Source organism: Cajanus cajan, chromosome 7 (genome assembly GCF_000230855.2).
Source record: "Cajanus cajan strain Asha chromosome 7, NIPB_CcT2T_4, whole genome shotgun sequence".
Classification (NCBI taxonomy): domain Eukaryota; kingdom Viridiplantae; phylum Streptophyta; class Magnoliopsida; order Fabales; family Fabaceae; genus Cajanus; species Cajanus cajan.
Genome location: NC_138523.1, coordinates 18,368,755 through 18,386,117, shown reverse-complemented (window position 1 = coordinate 18,386,117; position 17,363 = coordinate 18,368,755). Strand labels below are relative to the sequence as shown.

Sequence of the window (17,363 nt, the reverse complement as noted above, 5' to 3'; positions counted from 1 at the left end):
TGGTGAAATTAGAGAGGGGGAATAGAATAAGCAAGTTGGTGTTATTATTGTTCTCAAGAAAATTCTTCTCTTTGTGTCACTTGAACCATTGCGACACACTATACCCCATCAATCACCATCGCTGAAGTCCCTATGGGAGACGAGGGATTTGTTTTAGGATTTGAAATTTGGGGATGAGAGTGAACAATTCAAAAGTGGAAAAATTATTAGATATTTCTGAATCATATGATCTCTCTCTAACTAATCTTTATAGATATCTAATCAAATGTTATTAGTTTTTTTGATAAATTGAAAATTTTAAATATATGTTTTGTAATGTCTTATAATGATTGATTGAGATCATGGATACATGGTAAACTTATACTATTTAATAATCTTTCACAAAAGAAAGTTTAAGCATGTTATTTGATGGCCTAAGGGTGAACATTAAAAGGTTTTAAAAATGATTATACATCTGTTAAATATATATAAAAATATATTTCTACATTGGTCCCGATTAAAACTAATGTAATTTTTTTACATCGATTAACTTGATTAATTTGGTATCGTTGTAAAAATGTTATTTTAAATTACAAAAATACCATGTGTCATTTTCTACTTCATTATTTTTAGTAAAACAAGTGAAAACACCAATTATTATACATAAGAATTGAAAACAAAAAGTGAAAACACTAATTATTGTACATAAGAATTAATATATATATATATATATATATATATATATATATATAGATTACTACATCATATTTGAATAATTATGATTGAAAGTAAAACACATAATTTTTTGTGGTACAGATTAACTTTTTGATTTTAACTATGTATATAATTGAGCGTATTACCAGAATTTATAATTTTTCATTTCTCACTTGATACGCCCTATAGAAATCACTCTTGTTGTGAAGACACTTCATTAATATGAGAAATGAGAATTTTAAATATAGATCATTAGATCATATTTGAATGACCGGAATTAAAAGAAAATTACACATGATATTATTTCATGTGACTATCAACTAGCTTATAAACTTGATTATTCATGTATATCTATTATTGTATGATTTACATTTTTTATTTCATTTCTCATAATAATTAGGTGTTATCACATGAGTCACCTCAATGTGTGTGTGAGACAGTGAATTTGTGTATATGTTTGTCGAATGTATCAATTGAGGACACCTTTTATTGTAAGAAAACAACTACAATGTAAATGATTAAATCGTTCTTAAATATATGATCAAGATTAACATAAAAATGTACATGACTTTTTTTAAGTGGTTATGTAGGGGATAGAAAAGAACGAGTTTAGTTGAGTGATGTTTAATTCTAACTCATTTCTAACCTATTCCTAAACTTGAATGGACTAGATGATCTATTAGTTAAATTAGGATTGGATCTATTTAAGAAAGGGCTAGGTTGACTCAGAATATAAGTAACATTACTTCTCTCTTCTTACTAATATAATTGGAATTTTAAAAATAATTTGTATCTCATCATCATTATACAAGATGTCATGTAAATGAAACGATGATTACTTATAATTCCTAGATAAAAAATAATGTTGAACTCGTGTGAAAAATATATAGGACAAAAGAAGTTAATATAGCCTAAAGTTGTTGAATAAAACACAAAAAATATGAAGTGCATTGCAAGATATAATAAAGATTAGTAAAGATAAGGGTGAACAAATTATGAGTTGAATCAAGTTATAATATTTGACTATAAGTGATCTCTATACATTTTAATTGGGCCAATTAATTTAGACCATAACTTGTTCCTAAACTTGAATAGATATGATAATCTACGAGTTAAATTAGAATTGTGTGTGTAATATAAAAATATCTTTATTAAATAAATGAATTAGAATATAGTTGCAAATTAATTAATATTTAGGTGAAATAAAAAATAAGTCTTAAATATACTTTTAGCCTTTGTAATATGTTTTTATCCTTGTAAAATGAATAAATTTTGATTTTGGTCCCTATAAGATATTTTTCTTTGATTTTCATATTCTTCCAAAATATAAAAAATTATTTTTTGTTTTTAATGACGATTTTAAGGTAGATAAATAACATTATTTTAAAGACCTATAAATATTTTAGATGTGTCACACACAAAATTAATATTAGTGTGTGACATGTTAATGATAAAATGTCACACATTAACATTTTATTATTAATATTTGTATAGGTAACATAAGTCACTTATTTTTAATAATTAAATAAATAGTTAAAATTAAAATTGAAAGGATGGAAAACAAGGAAAAGATTTTACAGCAAAATTAAAACCTCCTCATTTTGTAGGGAGAAATCATATTTAAATATAAAATTAAGTATTATTCTGGAGGTTAATTCGACCTATCCTGGTTTCTACAACTAGGACACATGTTGTCTTTATAGTGACATTGACCTCTTAAAAGAACTGCACTACAACATTATAGTTTATCTATCTAATGTACTTATGGCCCAGGTGATGGCATTCTTGCTTGCATTGATGGAATGGTTGATCAATGAGAGGACACCTTGACTTCTTGGATCAAATTCTTCAAGGGTGACGTCAAGTTTGGAGAAGAAATATGGTAGAATGGGCGATTATGGAGAGTGGGGTGAAGGTGTTTGATGAAAGGCTTGAGGAGGGTACTCTAGGGTTGGCTCACTTCATGGTGATGAAGGACACTTCTAGGGTTGTTTCTCTCAAGGTGAAGATGGTAGGGTGGTGGCCGAAAATAGCCAAGGATAAGAAAAATATTAAGGCACAAAAGGCTCACTCAATATTATAATTCCAAAGTATTTACAAGGTGTGGTGCCTAGGGTATTTATAGGAGTGGGAGGCATCTAGGGTTGCATTTAGAGTTGCATTGGCCGAATTTTACAATGTCAAATGTACATCAAATGAAACCCAAATTAACCTTAGATGCAACTTGGTGGCCAAGGATGGAATCTTTGAGTTTAGTTAGGCTACATCTAGGTGCATGATAAGACCATGCAACCTTTGCCCTCCACTTGGGCCTAAGCCTTTCTAAGTCCAAAAATAGGTCCAAACACCACCAAAAATGCGTCTAGCTCCCTAATTAAATACCTTAGCCCAAAATTAAAAACCTATGATCTAAAGCACCCCATAATACAAGGGTAAAATGGGAAATACAAAAGAAAATAAATCTTATGTCTAAGATACCCAAAATACAAGGGTGAAAATGAGAAATTTAAAGATAAAGGCAAAATAGGAATAAATTTTATGCTAATAAAAACGTAGGAGCTAAGGCCCAAAAGTAGGCCCACTCCTCTTAGGGTTTTCAAAACTAACCCATTCCTCTTGCCTCTTTCAAAATATCACCTCTTGGACTTCTTGGCCTTAGTGTGATTCCATCATCCCCTCCCTCTTGAAAAGGATTTGACCTCAAATCAAGAGGTTCTTCGTCATTACCAACAAAAACATAAAAATAAGCATATGAGAGGCAATAGTATATGATATAGATGGAAAGTGCATCCTTAGAGGAGTTATAATAAAAATGCTAAAAAGATTTTCTAAACTAAAAGGACTAGACTCCCTAATGCTAAGGATATGATCCTCCCTATGATGAAATCTAGGTGTATAACTAAAACCTAAAAAGGTAAAAAGACTAAAACTATAGCACATTAATGCATTAGTCCTAAAAACTAAAATATCTTGTTGGAGGTACCCAATGTAGTGACCTAGGTATGTATTGGAAAATAAAGAAAATTTAACTAAAAAATTACCTAAACAACTTTGTATTGCATAATTTATTAGATACATATGAGAAAAAGGTGTTAAGAGGAGTCTAGAAAACTCATATAATCTAAGTTTGTCTTGTAGGGAAGTAACTAAGTTAAGTTCAAAAAAGTGTGAACTTCCTTCAAGATCAAAAATAGAAGATACAACACCATGAGATGTAACCAACAAACCATACGAACCAAAAGTTGGGTGCTTTATGAAGAGAACTAAAGTAGAAAGAGTCTTAAAGAAAGAAGACTTATCTTCCTTGGGCACCACCAAGGAAGTAGCACAAGAAGTGGGACTAAGTGAAGTCCACTTCTTCTTCACTAAATCTTGAAGTTGAGATTCTTTTTCTTTAAAAAGGATTTGTTTTTGAATCTCCACTTCATGACTAGTGGCAACATGAGAGAAAGAGTTAAGGTTTTGATCAATGAAGAGAGTCTTTTTTAAATCATTTTCAATGGGAAAGTGACTCTCTTCAAGCATAAGCCCTTTGGAAGAAACATTATCCTCCTTACTCTTCTCTAAGAGTGTTGGTTGTTGTTTTTCTTGTTCTAACCACTCTTTAACCCTCTCTATACTTTTCTTCTTTTTTTCTTTCTTTTCTTTTTCTTTTCTTCTAAGTTCTTCCTCTCTTTTTGTATTTTCTTCCTCATGCATACTCTTAGGGATTCTAACCTCTTTGGATTTTTGATACCTAGTTGGGACAACCCTAGGTTTGGATCCACTAGTTTCTCTCCCCTCAAATAATTTTGCAAGTAATTGTTTTATTTCCTCCTTATCCCTAGCATTTTCTTTTTCCCTTTTTTCTAATTTCTTCCTCTCTTTTTATGTGTTCCTCTTCTTTTTTTCTTATGTACTTTTTTAACTCTCTAATCTCATCTCTAACACTAGACCTAGTACTACAAGAATTATGACCATGTACACTAGAATGATCACTCATCTTTGATCAAGAAAAGGTTTTCACAAATTTGTTTTCAAAAGGTTGGTAAAAAGGTTTTCACAAAGAATGAGTGATAAAAAGGTTTTCACAAAAATATTTTCAAGATGCAAGATTGGTATGAAAAGGCCTAAGTGTACAAAGTGAACTATCAAGGGAGGTGGACTACTAAGAATCACTTAAAAACCAAGCTTTTTCAAGTAAAAATCACTAAGTCTTTTCAAACTTTTCTCACAAAACAATTTTTCATAATACTTGTGTGTGTGTGCACGGCCCCCCTAGTAGGCAAAAGAAAGCCTTCTAACGAAAATTTAGACAAAATAAAGACCTAAGCAATTATACTACCAAAAGCTTTAAAACATGCAAAGGAAAGCAACTTAAAACATATACTAGTCGAATTCCTAGGTGAAGGTTTTCAAATCACCTTCAAACTACACGAAATTACTATCAAATTGAAGAGGTTTAAAATGGCCAATTACAACCCAAAATGAATGAAAGCAAAGGCCCAAAATACAAAAAGGCCAAAAATTTAATCAAGAAAGAACAAGTAAGAAAAGAAAATTTTGAGTTTCCAAGTCTTCAAATCTCCACCCCTTCACAATGAACACCCAAGGTTAGCCTTTCAATGGTGTTTTCACTCTTTGATTTTGTGTGATCCTCCAAAGTTCCTTGAACTCAAATCGGACAGCCCTTCCACTCAATCCACCGAGAAAGTGTGTGGTGTTTAGAAGCTTTCCTCACCTAGGTCAAGAAGAAAACATAACCCAAGAGTACAAGAGGCCAAGGAAGAAAACTAAAAAGGCACAATTAAAAAGGCTAAACTCAAGTGGATTTGTTGAGACAAACTTAAGAGTAGAAAGAAAGACTCAAAAACTAAAATTAAGGCACATTAACAAAAGGCAAGCACACAAAAGAGTAAGTCCTAGAATGACACTAGAATAGAATTCAACAAGTAGGCTTAAAAGAAAATAATGCACTTAAGGTGTTTGATTAAATGTGTCATAAGGTAAATAAGCATTGTCCAATGGTCCAAGATTAACTCCAAGTGCCAAGGCATGAAAATTTTGGGTCCAAACTCCACCAGTCTAGCAAAGGTTCCCTTTTTCTTTTGTCTTTGATTCTTTTGATTTTGTTTCTTTTGTTCTTTTTGACACTTGACTAGGTCACAGTTTTGAGGTCCAAAATTCTAGCCAATACTTTATTTTATTTTTTTTAATTTTATAGTTCTCCTTTGCTTGGGTTTTACACTTGTGGTTGTTAGTTTGATGAGTAAGTCCTTGGAGTATCCTTTTAACAACTTACAATGGCTTAAAGAGACAAGTATTGAGTGTCTTCTTAAGGGTTTTAATGTGCAATGTCCAGCAACAAGAATTTGCACATAAAATGCATTTTCATACTCAAAACGTCAAACAATACATAGGCATGTTAAGTGCACCAAGGAATACACAAAGTGGCCGAAAATTTTAAAGCAAGTATGTGCAAAGAAATTAATCACACATGATATTTTAGGAATGTAGAACATGCTAGAACTAATTAGAATGCATGATTGATTCTCTAAAGTACATCAAGGACTCACGGCCATTTTATCAAACAAGTGGCATGCATGTCATTTTTTGTTCATTTCAAAGGCTAAGCATAAAAACTTGGAATTTCTTTCAAGGTAGTTCAAAGGAAACAAGCTTATGAAAAAACCATATGGATTATTATAAAATGAAAAACATCATTATATCATGCAGCCCAAAAATTTCCAGCAACTCAATTTTAAAGAAAAAATGGTAGGAACCCTAGCAAGGAAGCCTAAAGCACTAAGATGATTCACAAGAATGATGAGGCATGAATCAATACATGAAAAGGAGGAATAAGAATCATGACATATGACAAGATGATGACTCAATCACGCACAACAATTTAGACATTCAAGGAGACACAAATGACATGACCGAAAATACCAAAGATGGAAAAGTCACTACTAGAAAATTGCAAAATAGCGACCGAAATTAGCGACCGAAATTTATCAGTCGCTATTTAGCGACTGATTTAGCGACCGATTATGAAAAATAAAAATAGCGACAGATTTAGCGACCAAAATAAATCGTCGCTATAAAATTGGTCGCTATTTCGGTCGCTAAATAAAATTTTTTTCTTTCTTAGCGACGGAATTAAATTCGGTCGCTATTTCGGTTCCTAAATTATAAATTTTGATTTTTTTTAGCGACGGAAATAAATTCAGTCTCTACTTTGGTCGCTAAATTATAAATTTTGATTTTTTCTAGCGACAGAATTTAATTCGGTCGCTAAACATTAGTTAAAATTAGCGACAGAATTGAATTCGGTCGCTAAAATAGTAGTTAAATTTAGCGACCGAATTCAATTCGGTCGCTATTTCGGTCGCTAAAGTATAAATTTTGATTTTTTTTAGCGACGGAATTGAATTTGGTCGCTATTTCGGTCGCTAAATTATAAATTTTGATTTTTTTAGCGACAGAATTTAATTCGGTCGCTAAATAGTAGTTAAAATTAGCGACAGAATTGAATTCGGTCACTAAATATTATTTAAATTTAGCGACAGAATTGAATTCGGTCGCTATTTCGGTCGCGAAATTAGAAATTTTGATTTTTTTTAGTGACAGAATTGAATTTGGTCACTAATTCAGAAATTTTGATTTTTTTTAGCGATGAAATTAAATTTGGTCGCTAAATATTAGTTAAAATTAGTGACGAAATTGAATTCAGTCTCTAAATCAGAAATTTTGATTTTTTTAGCGATAGAATTAAATTCGATCTCTAAATATTAGTTACAATTAGCGGCGTAATTCTATTCGGTCTCTAAATATTAGTTAAAATTAGCAATAGAATTCTATTCGGTCACTAAATATTAGTTAAAATTAGAGACAAAATTCGATTTGGTCACTAAGTAAAACTTAAAAAAATTTATAAATTGCTTAAAAGTGATGATAATATTGTTGTTGAGTATCAATCCCATTTTCTTTTTTTTGTAAGAGCAAGACATTATTTTATATTAAAAAAATATTTATATGCACTCCTACATAATTAATACCAATAGTTATTTATGTGAAAAGAATTTAGAGGTTTTTTTTATGATTGGATTTTTAGGCAGTTTTTTAATTAGAGAATATGAATTTTAAAATTTCTTATTTATTTTGATCCATATTTATAATATATATTTCTAACTTATGATAACTTTATTTTTAAATAAATTTTTATATTTAAATTTTAAATTAGTATTTTATTAATGATTGATAATTAGAAAATAAAACAAGGATAAATACATTTTTTGAATTTTATATCTTAGATTTAAGATGAATAAATATATTATAAGTTAATTAATAATTTATTTAAAATGTTAAAATTTAATTTATAAAAATAATATTTTAAAAGAGAAGGGTTATAATAACATCGGTGTAACTTTTACTAAGTATTACATAACTCAATAACTTTATATTAAATGTGAATTTTGTAAATTCAACCGTTAGATTGAAAGTTTTTTACTCTTAGATCATATATACAGAATCTTATATGAATTCAAGATGATTTGATACTTCATTCTTGTAAAACAAAATTGACGTAATATATACATTTCAAATAAAATATGAGCACTTTGATTACTTTTAAGTTGTTTAATTTTAACAAAAATTGATATAAACATATAAAGTGATATGAACTTTCAATCTATCGGTTGGATTTACAAAATTCACATTTAATATAAATTTATTGAGCGGTGTAATACTTAGTAAAAGTTATGTCAATGTTATTATAACCCTTCTCATTTTAAAATATATAAATTATTACTTAAACTTTTAAATTTATAATAAATAATTTAAATTATATCATAAAATTAATTTTAAATAGAAATAAGTAGATTATTAATTATAAAAGTAAGTATATATATAAATAAAAATTAATTAAATATAATATAATTATTATTATTAGTAATATAATTATTATATATATTATTATATATTTGCAACAGTCCGGATATACCAAAATGATAAGGATCAAAAAATAATATAAATATGAGATTGGATAGTTGAGGATGACTTAAATGAATTAATTTGTACTACTTATACTAACAACATGCATTTACTTTTCGGTAGCTTATCTCATAAGAACTTCACAGTTAAGCATGCTTGACTTGGAGTAATATAGGGATGGGTGACCATCTGGGAAGTTTCCAAAAATTATGTAATTAAGGACAAAACATGCTAAAAACTTAAGTATTGTGAAATAAAATCCTTAAGAGGCCAAATATGAGTGGTTCATAGCGACCAAATTTGCGACGTTTATAAAATTTAATAAAATAAAAAATAAATATTTAGCGACCGATTTATTCGGTCACTAATTTGGTCCCTCATTTCAACCATTTAGCGACCGAATTTTCGGTCGCTAAATAGCGACTAAAATTTTTTCAGTCGCTAAATAGCTTAGCGACCAGGGTTTTAGCGACATTAAATTCGGTCGCTAATTCGGTCGCTAAGGTAAATAGTGACTGATTTTTGCAAATAGCGACCGATTTTTGCAATTTAGCGACCGATTTTGGTGGTCGCTAAATTGCATATTTTTTGTAGTTACCCTTGAAGAACCAAGGCTCTAGATACCACATGATGTCATCCTTGCTTGCATTGATGGAATGGTTGATCAATGAGAGGACACCTTGACTTCTTGGATCAAGTTCCTCAAGGGTGGCGTCAAGTTTGGAGAAGATATATGGTGGAATGGGCGATTATGGAGAGTGGAGTGAAGGTGTTTGATGAAAGGCTTGAGGAGGGTACTCTAGGGTTGGCTCACTTCATGGTGATGAAGGCCACTTCTAGGGTTGTTTCTCTCCAGGTGGAGATGGTAGGGTTGTGGCCGAAAATAGCCAAGGAGACTAAGGAAAATATTAAGGCAAAAAAGGCTCACTCAATATTATAATTCCAAAGTATTTACAAGGTGTAGTGCTTAAGGTATTTATAGGAGTGGGAGGCACCTAGGGTTGCATTTAGGGTTGCACTGGCCAAAATTTACAATGCCAAATGCACATCAAATGAAACCCAAATTAACCCTAGATGCAACTTGGTGGCCAAGGATAGAATCTTTGGGTTTAGTTAGGCTACATCTAGGTGCATGATAAGACCATGCAACCTTTGCCCTCCACTTGGGCCTAAGCCTTTCTAAGTTCAAAAATAGGTCCAAACACCACCAAAAATGCATCTAGCTCCCTAATTAAATACCTTAGCCCAAAATTAAAAACCTATGATCTAAAGCACCCCATAATACAAGGGTAAAATGAAAAATATAAAAGAAAATAAATTCTATGTCTAAGATACCCAAAATACAAGGGTGGAAATGTGAAATTTAAAGATAAGGGCAAAATAGGAATAAATTTTATGCTAATAAAAACGTAGGAGATAAGACCCAAAAGTAGGCTCACTCCTCTTAGGATTTTCAAAACTAACACATTCCTCTTGCCTCTTTCAAAATATCACATCTTGGTCTTCTTAGCCTTAGTGTGATTCCATCACCAGGTTTGATTTATGTGATGATACAATAAAGCACACCAAACAGTGGTGTATAGCGTGGGGAAAAAAACTTCAAAGCAATAATTGGTATAAACATTCTTCAATGCAGAATTATGCAATGGTACAAAGCTACAAAATACTAAAATATGGCAATCAAATAGTCGTTGGATCCAAGGTTTTCTCTAGCTTGAAGCAAACCATGTTGATAATTCCCATTGATATTGTTAATTTAATTTGCCATGACCATATATGTTAAATAGTAGCCAAACCAATCTCTTTCCCTTCTTGTTGGGTTATACAATCCAAAACCAAATTTCATGGCAACGTTGACGTAGCATTATCAAATGAGAAATGTTGCTTAGAAATTCTTGTTCTTTAATCAAAGTAACCAACCCCCTTAGGGTGAAGCAAGGTATCAAATGGAGCATGTATTTTACTTGCAATTGAAGGTAAATTGGGAAACTTCGTTTTGCTACGTAGTCCTTAAAATAATTCTAGCCCTTTTGGGTTTTAAAGCGTTGTATAAAAACCAACGGTTCCCGAATTAAGTATGAGAGTGAGTGAGAGCATAGTTTTAAAAATCGGACTGGTCATCGAACCGGTTAAGGTACTGGGTCAGTGGATCAAAGGTTGAACCGGTGGGTCACTAGTTGAACTGCATGACTCGATTTTTATTTATTTTTATTAAAAAAATATTCATATTAAATATATTTTATACTTATAAATTTTAATAAATTCATATTTTGTTTTAAATTTCAATTTTTCTATCTTATTTAAAATTATTTTTATTTTTATTTTGTAAAAAAATATATACAAAATTACATGTTAAACTATATATTAATAAAAATTAAAAATATAAATAATATGTACATATATAATATGCTTGCAATTGATATCACAAAATAATATATGTAATATCTACATAGATATTATATTATTAAATATATAATTTAAAATTAATAATATACTATAAAAGTTATTTAAGTTGTATATATTATAAACAAATACATTAGAACAAGTAATCATTGTTATATTTAATAAGAATCTTTGTTCTTCTATTAAGAGATTCAATTTTCATTATTATTTTTGTGGTTTATGGTCCCTTAAAAAAATTTAAAAAACAATAAGAAAAAAAGTGGTTGAACCGGTTTGACTCACCGGTTCACCGGTTGAACCAGAAAATTGACCGGTTCAATCCGGTTTGAAACAGGTCGACTGCATAACCAATCCAACTTAAGATTCAGACCGGCTAGACCACCGGTTCCTAGTCCAACCGGTCCGACCGGCTGGTTCGATCCGGGTTTTTAAATCTGAGTGAAAGGGTTGCAGCATCTGGCATGCACACCAATCACCTAAAAGAAATTTGAAAAGACTTTAATATCTTTTTTATTTTATGAAATATCAGGTAAATTTGTTCATAATAGTTTATTTTAAATTAATTTTTTTAGTCAATCTATTCAAATATTATTAGTGAATATATTAAATATTAAGATGTCATTTGTTCTTATCCATTTTAACCCATTTTCTAAATGAATTGGTCTAGTGCAATTTACTTGCTTAAATGTTTAAAAGTTTTGGTCGATTCGATCCATTACGGGTTGGTGGGCTAAATGGATTAACCTATTAATTCACCTATTTTTTTTTTTATAAAAAAATTACAATTTAAAATAGACTCCAATCTAAAATAACTTCAAATCTAAAATAAGAATGGCCAAAGTAAGTACCATGCATATAACATTAAACCTAATTGAAAAAGTGAATAACTTTAAATAATAAAAGCAAAATAATGAGAATCCTTGTCATTGGAATGATTGTCCATCAATATTAAAATTTCATTAGAGACTTGACTAGATAAATCTATAATAATTTTATGTTATTTAAAATAAACTTTATTTACGTCTATAAATTAAATAAAATGATACCTTATTAAAATAATACATATAACAATAAATGATTAAGTGAGAAGTTGGTGGATTGAACTGATGAGAGTTGTAAGTGGGTTAGGTGGACAACCCGGTCTACCAAGAGTTTAGCACGAGTTGAAAGTGGGTCGAATTGAGTTTTTTAACTAATTAGAAACTTCTTGATTTTTTTTTCGTGGACCAGGTAGGCATGGGCCAAAACACACTTTGAAAACTTTATTAAATATTGTTGCACAAAGTTCATGTACTATAATGTTCTTGTTATGTAAGAAAACCATATTAATGCTAATTAATGTTACATAATTCTATTGGTCTCAATATTAAAAAATATTACATGTAGTGACATACAAAAAAGTCATTATAAATTCAATATATGTATATATAAATTTATTTAATATATATTCACATACAATTTTAATGTTGATTTTGAATGAGATTCAACAAAATATATATATATATATATATTGTATTTTAATAATTTTACTGACAAATAATTTTTTATAATACATGCAATATGTTACTGTTAATTATGTTACTCGTAACCTAAAGACTAAAATATGATTTATTTTCATATTATAAATATTAAAAAATTGATTTTAAATTTAAAAGATAAAAAAATAAATTTAAATCCTAGATTTAAAGGATTAAAACATATTTAAATCATTTAAAAAAAATTGAAGATATAACCTCAACAATATGCATAAGAAAATGCTTCATTCTCTATCCTTAATGAGCAAATTTTTTTTAAATAAATGTGCCAAATAAACAAAACCCAGTCAGTTTACTGACTTTTTCAAAGCCTTCCATACTGGAAGTCTACCCTCTTTGACAACAAAATTTCAAAATCTATGCCATCACATGGGATGGCAGGACTCGGCTAATTAGGAAGTTATCATCCTTCTTCCAAATTAAACGTCTAAATGGATTTAATTTTTGTAGGAACTAAATGTTATTTTAATAGTAGGACTAAAGTGCCAATAAACTTCTAACAAAAATACTTACAAGTATCAGGTTAAAAATTTGACCCGTCTAATTTTTTTATCAATATATCAACGACTAGAAATCATGCATGCATCACCTATTTAGTTGCTTCATTCTAAAACTTTCCAAACCCCCTTGACTTTGTATACCTTGCTTTTGTGACATTCATACGAAGGAACATTCCCTTTGCTTCCATAATATATGCTTGCTTTCCAATCCTAGAAAGTTCTTTATTATACATCCGTATGTGCTGGGTTGTGACAATCATCGTCTGTGGTATGTTATGTTTTATTCATTGTTGTCCAGATATCAATTTTTTGTAGTTTTATTTATTTATTTTGCATTTGAGGTTTATCTATGTCGTTTTTGTGATATGAATATCAGTGTTGGATAGTTAATTAGATTTCATTTATACGTATGGTTTTGTTCACTCTAACTTTCCTTGTATTCAAGTTTTTTTTTAATCAACCAACAAAATGATTATTTCTGTAGGGTAATCGTTAGTTTTTTTTTTTTTTTTTTTTATCATAGTAAGTGAAAATTAATATTGTTCTTGTTATTAATTAACGTTTAGGTTGAAGCTGAAAAGTTATTGAAATGGAGAATCAGAACACAGGGGATAAGAAGTTTGAGAAGTTTACATGGACAATTAGGAACTTCTCTAAATTGGACACCAACAAGTTATATTCAAAGAATTTTTCTCTAGATAACCATACATGGTGCTTGATTGAACTGTGTTCTATATATAATATATATATTTTTTAATTATATTATTGGTACAAAATTACTCTCATAATCTCAATTACGATTTTTTTTATCTATAATACTCAAACTCAATTTTTTTTTATCTATAATACTCAAACTTAAAATTTTGCATAAAAAGACCGAATTCAAATTCATTTAAACTTACGATATGTTGTTATAATGTGGATATTCAATTATTAATATACTCTTTTTGACCTAAATTTCAATTATTTTTAATAAGCTTTGTAATTGTAACTTCCTTTTTAGGCGAATTGCGATCTTTCCAAAGGGAAACAAAGGGCCTGACTTGTCTATATTTTTAGATGCTGGTGGAGATCTTGCTAATTTACCAGATAGCTGGAACAAATTTGCAAAATTTAAGTTGGCTTTAATTAATCAAGTCAATGACAAAATGACGATAATAAGAGGTGTGTGTGACATACTTCTTTCTTTTCATCATGATTCAGCTTTCGGCTATATTATTTGGTTCTTCACATGTTTCTTAGCAATTTCGTATGGAAGCTATGTTTTGGTTTGGCTTTTGCATTTTTGGTAGAAAAATCAGATATTTAACAGGCAATTTTCCTTAACATTCTTTTTTAATAGGAAATTTAAATAAGTAATTCATTTGTTCGAAGAATTTTAAATTTTTAGAAATAAAATATTTTATTTAGATGAAGAATTTATAAAGAATTTAAAATTGAAGTATTTATAAAATTCTTTAAATTAGTAGAATTTCAAATTTTTCCAAAAAATTAAGAATTTAAAATTTCTTATATTTTCTTTTTTATTTCACATATATATTTTTATCTTATCTCATATCTAGGCATGGCAACGGGGCGGGGCGGGGGCGGGTTTTACGTTTCCCGCCCCGCCCCTGCAAATTTAAACCCCCCTCGCCCCCGCCCCCGATACCCGCCGGAGATAAAATCTAGGTCCCCATCCCCGCCTTTGGCGGGGTTCGGGTTTCCCCGCCCCCGCTCCTATTTTTTTTTCTTTTAAATAAATATGAATAATTTTAAAAAAATAAAAGAAAAGAAAATAATATAAATTTTTACATATAAATATTTTTAATTTTGGTTTATATATATTGTTCTTACCGGAGATTGGTCGCAGGGGACGATCTGCTAGGTAAGATCAGCGAGCCTCCTTCACAGGTACGCTGGTTGCTCCAAGATGGGGGTGGTACCTGCAAAAGAGACTCTAATGCTAAAGTTAGGGTTTGTGGGAGTATCAGTCTCGTACAAATAATGCACGTACCTTAGTATGAATTAGGGTTTTACTGGGCTTTGGGCCCGAGATCAGTTAAGACCTATTTGGGTGACGAGCTGACGTCATACAGCGCGTGTCCGAGGTCGTCCTGCGCTGTGATGTTGAGCTTGGAGCTCAGTCGCGGTACGGATAGTACATATATATAAAAATAATTTTTTAATTATATTATTAAGAGGGGCGGGGGGTGGGGGGCAGGTATGGGAGCGGGGGCGGGGTGGGTATTAACATTCCCGTCCCCGCCCCCCGCCCCCGATTTTATCAATCGGGAAAAACCCGAACCCGAACCCGATAAACAAGGGTTTTCCCCGTCCAAATCGGGGCGGGTTCGGGCGGGTACCCACGGAGACGGGTTAGATTGCCATGCCTACTCTTATCTCTTCATATTTTTAATTATTGAATATTCAAATTTTTTTTTAAAGTTATTAAATATTATCTAATATAATTATTAAAATTATTAAATATTTTAAAATTGACTAATATTTATTTTTATAAAATTCAATTTAAAAATCTCAACATATGAATATATTTTTAAAATTAATTTTACTATGATAGAATCAAATTATCATATTCAAACTAACAATTTAAAATTTAAGAAATTTAAAATGACTTATTCAAACAAAATATTTTAAGAATGATAAAAATTAAAATCAAAATTATTTAAATACTAAAAATTTTAAATTTCTTAAATTTATAAAATTCTTCATCAAAATATACCATTAAAAAATTATTAGAAATAATACATACTTCAAATTTTTCCGCTCATATAATGATAATAATAAAGTTTGAATCTAAAACTTCATCCATTATCTCAACTCTAGTTTTCTCGTAATTAAAACAATGTCATTTGTTATAAAATAATGTGAAATATAACGAATTGACTAATCACTTATTTCCTTAAATGTAATTGAGGGTATTTGCAAATGGTAATTTTTTTATAGTAATATTATAATAGAACAAAAAACCTAATCATTAACGTACGTACGTTACTGTAGAAATTAATATCGTCAGCATGTTTTTATGTATTAAATTTGATAATCATATCTTTTAATCCAGCCCAACTAACTTTATATTCATGAATTTGCCAGAAACTGAACACCAATTTAATGCACACAAGATTAATTGGGGTTTTCGGAGATTCATATCTTTAAATGAACTTCGGAATACCAAAGGATTTATTGTGAATGATACTTGTAAAATTGAAGTTGAGATCTTGGTCAACAAGCCAAAACATAAGAACCAAGTTGATCCACCTAATAACAAGATTGATGATAAGCCTGTTAAACACATTGATAATCTTTTATCCCATGAAATGTTCACAACATTCGGTGAGTCAATGGATTTTAGAGGTTTAGGAAAAATAGAACAAGGTTTTGTTCCTCTGCTAGAAGAAGTATGTTCACGACATCCTTCACTTATAGATAGTCAAAAGAAGAGAACACGTAGGTTTATTGAATGGGCATTCACAGCTTTAGGGCGAATTCTACATTTTCTTAAGACTAAAAGGGTGAAAGATATGAATGAAGATGCTTGTAATCAACTCCAAATCTTATGGGAGGAACTTGAGACATTTAAGTTTGATTTGGCCTGGCTTGAACCTCATGTTCAATCTGCCTTGGGTATGAAAACTTGTATGGAGAGAACTATTGAAGTGAAAAAGATGAAGGAGAATGTGACTACTTTAGAAATGGAAACAAAGAAGTTGAAGGAAAAGATGATTGAAGCAGAGGTAAATCTTGAAATAGCAAGAAGAGAATTGGTGAAAGCAAATGTGGGCTTCGAAGAATGCGATTTGGATGCTGAACTAGGATATGGAGGAGAATAGATTCGGTTTGTGTCACTTAAAAATTCATTGTATGCATTATGTAATTCATAAATTGTCGATGAAGTGTGTAGATGTGAATTAATTGCATGTATTTGTGAATAATTGTATATGAATGGAAGGTAAAAATTGCACAATTTAAATAACTATAACTTTATCGTAAAAGTTAATGAAGGTCCAATGTGATATTAGTACTGTATATGGTTTAGGTAGGTCATAGAGTAGGCTAAGCTGACCACAAGTTGGGTTAACTCACTTTATGAGTCCATGTTGGTTAATTAAGATCATGAACTAATCTTGTTTATTTTTTTCTTATTTTTTTATTGGCCTTGGGCCTTGTAGACTCTTCTTGCCATGATCCACGGGGTTAAGTTGGTAGCGTGAGCCATTATCACTGATTTTTCTTATTATCATTTCTATCATCACACTAGTAC

The 17,363-nt window shown here is 30.1% G+C and overlaps 1 protein-coding gene across 2 annotated transcripts; it reads left to right on the top strand.

Annotated features, from left to right (window-relative positions):
- The first annotated feature begins 13,232 nt into the window (after window positions 1-13,232).
- Window positions 13,233-17,075, top strand: LOC114916448 (MATH domain and coiled-coil domain-containing protein At3g58410-like). 2 transcript variants are annotated; one of them, XM_083059403.1, is made up of 4 exons: window positions 13,233-13,370; window positions 13,669-13,774; window positions 14,106-14,266; window positions 16,196-17,075. In XM_083059403.1, the coding sequence occupies exons 2-4, from the start codon at window positions 13,692-13,694 to the stop codon at window positions 16,930-16,932; spliced, it is 981 nt and encodes a 326-aa protein (XP_082915529.1). In that variant the 5' UTR covers window positions 13,233-13,370; window positions 13,669-13,691; the 3' UTR covers window positions 16,933-17,075. The 2 variants fall into 2 exon arrangements, with proteins under 2 accessions (XP_082915529.1, XP_082915528.1); XM_083059402.1 differs by having other exon boundaries at window positions 13,234-13,370; window positions 13,669-13,813.
- Window positions 17,076-17,363: the final 288 nt, after the last annotated feature.

Coding starts and splice junctions, on each gene's coding strand:
- LOC114916448 (XM_083059402.1), top strand. CDS start 13,692: ATGGAGAATCAGAACACAGGGGATAAGAAGTTTGAGAAGTTTACATGG. Junction 13,814..14,105: donor TCTCTAGATAACCATACATG/GTGCTTGATTGA, acceptor CTTCCTTTTTAG/GCGAATTGCGATCTTTCCAA. Junction 14,267..16,195: donor CAAAATGACGATAATAAGAG/GTGTGTGTGACA, acceptor TGAATTTGCCAG/AAACTGAACACCAATTTAAT.